The following is a 7,922-nucleotide window of genomic DNA, read 5'->3' as shown; positions in this document are numbered from 1 at the left end:
ACCACTGTCCCAGTTTAGGGGGAGGGTTGGCGCCTTCAAACTAGTTTAACCCCGCCACATTCTGTATGTGCCTGTCCCAAGTCAGGAACCTGTAATTCAGTGGTTGTCGTTTGCTGCTTTGTTACATATTTGTTTTTTGTTCATTATTTTGTACATAAATTAGGCCGTTAGTTTTCTTGTTTGAATTGTTTTACATTTGTCATTTCGGGGGCTTTTATAGCTGACTATGCGGTATGGGCTTTGCTCATTGTTGAAGGTCGTACGGTGACCTATAGTTGTTAATTTCTGTGTCATTTGGTCTATTGTGGAGAGTTGTTTCATTGGCAATCATACCACATCTTCCTTTTATATAGCAAAAATTTCTGAACTTATTAATTTGTATACATCATCGGGTATACAATACAACAATAAGATAATTGACCATTAAGAGGCTAGTAAGGAATATTTTTCTGCCACTACAAATATGAAATTTTTTGATAGGATCAGACTTCTTACATCTTATACATATTTGTACTAATTCAGTCAAAGTGGGCAGGCTGCAAACATAACACGTTTGTCGCTTATTTCCCAAATCTATTTATTAGAATTTAAAAATGAATAGATCTTGAATATAATAACATATTAAATAAATCTTATGTACAAAAAACACCAGTACTTTTCTTTACATACAATTATAAAAATACTAATAAAAATTGAAACATGAAGCATGGACATCAATTGTGCACATAATATATAACTTGGATGCACAACAGATTGATTGTTGCTTGTTTAATGTTCAGTGGCATTTATTTCATGCATATTCAGGTAGATTCAACATTAAAAAAAAAAATCTGTCTTGACCCTTTTCTGTATATCAGAATAAAAAGCTCTGACACACAATATACAACTTAAGAACACGAAGCAGGTTGACAAGGAAACTAACAAATAATTGTAAAATCAGAAGTTGATGCTAGAAACTTTGAATCGACAAAAGTGGACTGAAATGTGCATTTTTATAAATACAAATCAGAGATATTTTAATTGCAAAATACATAATTGAAATTCAAATGTTAATGTGATCTGAAACCCTTTTAACTTTTCACATTATAAAAAAAGACATAATATTATTTTGTGAATTTACTGTATGAAAATATTGTTTGAAAACCAAACTGTTAAAAAAAGAGAAAAATAAAAGAACAGAGTTCCAATGTCCCCCGCGTTGCACATATTTTATATTTCCAAGAGGCTAACTCTTTTAAAAAAAGTTGATTGTCCACCATTATAGAACTTGTCAGAAATATTGCTAATATTAACCTATAGTATAATTTATATAAATCTGGCAAGAATTGTACCCCTGAGAGCGCTTAAGAGGCCATTTTCCATAAATTTAAAATTTCCAAGGGCATAACTCTTTTTTAAAAAGTCGATAGTCCACCATTATCTAACTTGTCAGAGATATTGCTGATATTAACCTATAGTATAAGTTTTATAAAAATCAGGCAAGAATTGTACCTGTGAGAGCGCTAATGAGGCCATTTTCCATAAATTTAATTTTTCCAAGGGGCATAACTCTTTTAAAAAGTCGATCGTCCACCATTATAGAACTTGTCCGAGATATTGCTGATATTAACCTATACTATAAATTTTATAAAAATCTGGCAAGAAGTGTACCTGTGAGAGCACTAACAAGACCGTACAGACGAACACATGGACAGACGCCAGGTATTTCCATGTCCCCCGCAACGCGTTACGCTGGGACAAAAAGAAAACCTAACTGTACTTGGCACAGTAAGGTGCAAGACATGGCAATTTGCTTGCAACTGCAACTTGCTGGGTTCACATGCAATAAACTAGACAAAAGTGTGCCACTAGAAAACATTCATTTTAGGTTTATAAATTTTAAAGGCGTGAACAGTATTTTGATGATTGTCCTACAAGTTTCCTGTGCCTTGAGACATATGAAAAATTGCCTATGTTTTTTTATGACTGAAATCCCATAACTCTGAAATGAGTAATCTGAAAATTAAAGTCCCACAACTCTGGAATGATAAATCTGAAAATAAAAGTTCTACAACTCTGGAATGATAAATCTGAAAATCAAAGTTAAATATTTCTGGAATAAGTAATCAGAAAATCATCAAAATCATCAAAATCAAAGGGGAGCTTACATTGAGATGTGTTAGTTTTAGTAGTGACATTGTCAAAAAATTTCATATCATTCAGTCAGAGAAAAAATAGAATTATCAGCAGACATGAAAAATTGCCTAGTTTTTTTTACAACTGAAGTCCAATTTATTCTTTGGAACAACTAATTTGAAAATTTTCATCATTGTTAGGAAGCTCAAATTGTAACACAGAGTTAAACATTCGTCAGAATTCAAAAAGCATTCTTTAGTTGTTGTAAACCATATGTTCCTCTTCAATTGGCATAACCCAAATAATTCAGTCGTTATATTCCACTGCTCTACGATGGCTACATTAACGCCTGAAGGCCTTGTCAATTAAAAATCGTCAAATATTCATTCGGAATTAGCTCGGAACATTAAGCTATTAGCTGATTGGCGCTCTCTCACAGAGAGCACCAATCAAAATCCTGGATTCGTGACGCGTTTTTATTGTATAAAGAATTCAGGCCCTCGCGAGTGGGAGAGTCGATCACGGGGAGGGACTGAATTATTCGGGGTTACCAATTGGCACTGACAAATATAACATGAGAAAAAGGCTATATACATACTCTGACTATTGTAGATAACAATGTTTAATATAAACCTAATCTTCTAATATGTCTTAAAGACAAAATATTACATCACCCAATATATGTTTTCAGATTATCACATTTTCTTTGATAATACATATATAAACTGTTGATACAGAGATATGTCTCACCTGTGAGTATAAATACATTGTATAATATTTTATTAAACACTGTCTCTAAAAATGGTAAAAAGATAAATAAGTAAGTAAGTAATTTTGATTATTAATTGACTTGTGAACATGATTCATCAAATATAGCACAATCACAACGTTCACATAGTCAATGTTACACCCACTCCATTGGACCTAATAAGTCACCTAATATATATTTATAGCTACAGGGCTTTCAATGAAATCTGAAGTTGGCAGTATCCGAAGGCAATATTTTTGGCATAGAGTATGAAGCATGTAAAACTGCTGCTGACTACATACAGTTAAAATTCCTATATACTTAATATTATAGTGCTGACATGACAGTGTCCAATTTTTAACACTTATCTGTGGAGGAAAAAAAAGCAAAATATAAAATATATTTAGTGCACATGTAAAAATATAAAAGAAAGATAACTAAATAATATTCTGATTTATACAACATTGAGAAAAAAAATATTTTATAGCTTAAATTTACACAGTATTCAAAAATACAACTGAAAATTCATTACCTAGTTTCAAAAAAAGTGAAACAACAAAAATACCGAACTCCAAGGAAAATTCAAAACAGAAAGTCCCTTAACAATTGGCAACATCAAAAGCTCAAACACATCAAACGAATGGAAAACAACTGTCATATTCCTGACTTGGTACAGGCATTTCCTTATGTAGAAACAAATGAACAGAACTTAAATTTATACTGTGTTTAAAAATATAATAGAAAATTGTTACATAATTACAAATAAAAATCTATTGTGTTTAAAAATACAATCGAAAATTCATTACATAATTACAAATCAACATAAAAAGATTCTGCAATCCGCCAACCGTTATCTAAATTAAAAAGAATTGAATTTCTATATTTAACTCAAATTTGTAGATAGACGTTTTATGCATTAAGCAATATAAATTTGAGTGTTCCGAAGTCAGGAGCTTGTTATTTAGTGGTCTATATAGCTACCTTGGTAGCCGTCGGTCATATTTGTTTTCTTTTATTGTTATGTCTTAAAGAAGGCTGTTGGTGTTCTCATATGAAATTTTTCACATTATGTCATGGTTGGCCTTTTAAAGCGGAATATATAATATGGGATTGCTTGTTGTTGAAGAAAGTACTGTGACCTTCAGTTTGGACTAAGATGGATAGTTGTCTCATTGGCAACCATACCACATCAACTTATTTTCATCTCTTTATTTTTAAATGTTGAGGTTGATAGAAAAATCTGCTGATCTATTACAATACTGTAAATTCAGAAATTATTGTTTGTATTCATTATTGTGATCTTGTCATTTTAGACTAAAATGCAATTTTAAATTTTGCGATATTGAGAAAAATCCTGTTTAATTCATATAAAAAATTTCAAAATGAGAGTTTAAATTATTGCGATTATAACCCTGTTCGCATTTTTTGCAATAATAAAAACAACACAATAATTTCTGAATTTACAATAATAGAAATCCATTCAATGTTACCAAGTAATTAGTTGCCAATAGTGCAAACATATATGCTGATTTGTAATTAGAAATTTCAAAATTATTTTCAAATGTAGTGTAATTTGGCAAGAATTTAACCACACAAATTAACTGGTAACAGATTGTTCTACATGTAGTTTACAAATCATTTAAAAACACTACCATTATCTTTTACAGATTAGAAAATGGACTGCATACTTGACAAAACAAAGTTTGACAGATGTTCTGTAAAGATCAATTTCATCTGAATTTTTTTTTAGGACAATTACATTAAAAGAAATGTGGGAGGGTAAAAAGAGGCTTCCAAAATCTCCTCACAACCAACATGTAGCAAGAAAATAAGTTCAGTGACCCTATTTTTTCTTTTTCTTATCTGAAAGCATCTTATAAGAGCTATCTTCTCACATTTTATCTTAAAGTTCTATCAAGTAGTTTTCTTTTTATCACACAAAATTTGATTTTCCAATGCATAATCTATACAAAATCTGACAATTTTGCACAACCTCTAGCTTGAAAAAAAGTTCGGTGACCCATACTTTTTATTATATTTTTGAAAAAAGCATGATAAAAACTTCATTTTGACAAATTATCAAAAAATTCTATCAATTTTAATTAAGGCGCCCCAGCCACCTTAAAGGACATCCATAAACAACTATGACCTATGTCGAAACATAAAAATTCCCTTCCAACCCTCCCATATTTGTTTTAATCGAATAGCCCTTATCATGACAGACATAAAATTGAGAATGGAAATGGGGAATGTATACAGTATACAACCTTGAACAAATCAAGAGAACAATGTTCTAAAAATTATCTTTGAGTAGATGGTATGTTTAAACCAGGTGTAATTGATATAAAATTCAATATTTTGAGATTCATCATCAAACAATTTTATCTGCTAAAAGCTTTCCAACAAAAGAGTAATCTTTGCAAAACATAACCATGGTAACTAGTAATTGATTACTTGATTGGTGTTAAAGCCACTTTCAGCACTATTGTGCTATTTTGTGGTGGTCAGTTTTTATTGGTGTAGGATTCAGGAGTGCTCGAGTGAACCACGCACCTTCGGTAAGAAAACTGACAATCCTAGTCAATTAAGATTGGAGTGGAACACACCTGCCAAGTGGGGGATTGGAACTCACAACCTCAGTGTTGACAGGCTGGTGACACAGAAGTTGAACTACTTAGAATTACTCACCCACTGAGGCCCTGATAACAAATAATCAATAATAAAATCATCCTAGTTCTGTAATCTTTTATAAGATATTGATCTTTAAATGGTATTTTCAAAGGAGGTGTAATAAACATAAACTTTTATGTTTTGAGATTCATCATCAAATCGTTCAATCTGCTAAACATGCTAAAAGCCTTACACAACTGCAAAAAAAAACTTGCCAATTATAAAGCTTTTGATTTCAAAAACAACAGAGGTGTGAATATAAAAAACGTGGTTGCAAATGAGACATCACTCCACCAGAGACCAAATTAAATGAAGAAGTTAACATTTAACAGGTCATTTAGAAAAAAAACGAATTCAAATACTAAGCTATGAATAGCAAGGCAAATCACATACATGACATACATAATTCACTTTTAATTGTTGTTTTTACAAAATATAAAAACTCGTTGTGGCATTTTGAATCTTAAGATAATTTAAAAACAGCCTTATACAATCATAATATAAGTCATAACTAAAATGTAAGTGATATAAAACATTTTAAATATATGTAAACTACCATTGTTAAGAAAACTAGATTTACTGTAGAATCATTACTATTCTTGGAATAACAATGGGTATAGTTAAACCACAAATTAAAATGTTCAAAAATATAAAAAAAATTGCTTAAGGCCTGCATAGTAAGAAATTGGCAAAATCATGAAATAAAATATACACAAAAATTGAATTTTTCCTCAATCAACAAAAAATTGGTTACCCACCAAAATAAATGAACCCATAGTAATTCTTAAGATGGTGTTGTGCATAGTTGTAATTGTCTCCCAACATTTCAATGACAATCAACCTTGAAGGATAAAATATAAATGTCTTTATAAGGAAAACGAGCATGAATTTCACTGATCATTTATTTGCTGCATTGTCATGATTGTGTTGATTGCAGTCCCAAAGGTAGATATGAGGCCTGGAAAATATTGTTATCAAGCCTTAGTGACATAATGATTATTATTTCATTTTATGCAATCTTTGCCATCAAAAAACAAGTGAAACTGTGAGCTACTGCTCACTGATGATACCCCCGCCACAACTGGATAATTCTAATAGTGTAAAAATATGTAAGTGTTCGGTTAACAGGAAGTTGTTGAGTGATGAATCTGAAAACGCATCACACGGTATAGCTGACTTATATAAACCCTGAAACCAAATTTCAGAAATCCTTATGATGTAGTTCCTGAGAAAGATGCGACAAAAAATATTCATTGGACGGACGGACGGACAGACAGAGGTAAAACAGTATACCCCCACTTTTTTAAAGTGGGGGTATAATAATAAATTTGATTGAATTCTAAACAATATCACACACCATACTAGATTCCAATATTATATTAAGCATGTTAAGAACTGGATTGTAACATTAGTAAAAATATCATTCACTGAATTTTAACTTCAGTAAAAATCATCATGGTTATGACTAAATTCTAACATTTTCAAACATGGTAAAACAATATGGTCTTGATTGTATTTAAACATTTATATATATGTATGTATTGGCTGAATTTTTACATACGTAAAAGCATTATAGTACATGTACAATGTATTGGTTAAATTTTAACATTGGTAAAAACATCACACATTTTACCAAATTTTAACATTAGTAAAAACCTAATTGCATTGACTTTAAATTCTAACAGTAGTAAAAATCATCATAATTTTGACTGAATTCTAACATTAACACTCTTTTTGGTCAATTTTTCAGCCTCTTCAACCCCTCGACAGATCTGATCTAGAACACTGAATGGTACAGATTTATTAATAGGTAGATAAACCACATGATCCAGCAGGTAGCGAGCTTCCTGTGGGTAATAGTTGACTAACGGTGCAAAATAATCTAAGTAAGGATTCCACTTCTCCGGTTCAATGATGTTGACCTGTGTGGCACCACGATAAGCGTCTATACCCATAGCATGCAGTAGATTGACAAAGGTATCTGCATTATCCTGCAAACAAAAAAGAACAAATAAAAGTCTATTAATTAGCTACATTTGTTCTGTGGATTCATTTATTTTCATGGGTACCAATTTCCGTGGATTGAGTAAAACTTGTATTTTTTGTTGATTTTTGATTTCATGGTTTTGCTGAAGTCTGCATACAAGCCTTTGGAAAATTTGTAATTCATTGAACATCTAGCTTTGTGGTTCACCTTCATCTAGGTTCAGGAAATCCAAAGTATATTGATTGTGAAGAATTTAATTTCCTAGTAAAATAAAAAGTTAAACTGATATTTCAAAAGAAAAATAAATAAAGAAGGGGGGGGGGGGCTTCATTTCTGTATTCTTAAATTTTTTAGGTCATTATTCTCTATTCTTTATATGTGTTACTCATTATTCTCTATTCT

General features: G+C 31.1%; 1 protein-coding gene across 1 annotated transcript in view; it reads right to left on the bottom strand.

Moving 5' to 3' along the window:
* Positions 1-552: 552 nt before the first annotated feature.
* The window catches only part of LOC127718181 (UDP-N-acetylbacillosamine transaminase-like), a 34,170-nt gene continuing 26,800 nt past the window's right edge, over positions 553-7,922 (bottom strand). Inside the window, exon 5 of the mRNA XM_052224144.1 lies at positions 553-7,524. Within this exon, the coding sequence (XP_052080104.1) occupies positions 7,231-7,524 (294 nt within the window). The 3' untranslated portion in view covers positions 553-7,230. The remainder of the gene's footprint in view (positions 7,525-7,922) is intronic.

The sequence above is a fragment of the Mytilus californianus genome, unplaced genomic scaffold (assembly GCF_021869535.1).
Source record: "Mytilus californianus isolate M0D057914Y unplaced genomic scaffold, xbMytCali1.0.p SCAF_10, whole genome shotgun sequence".
NCBI classification, from domain to species: Eukaryota; Metazoa; Mollusca; class Bivalvia; order Mytilida; family Mytilidae; genus Mytilus; species Mytilus californianus.
This window is presented reverse-complemented; position numbering and strand designations above follow the sequence as displayed.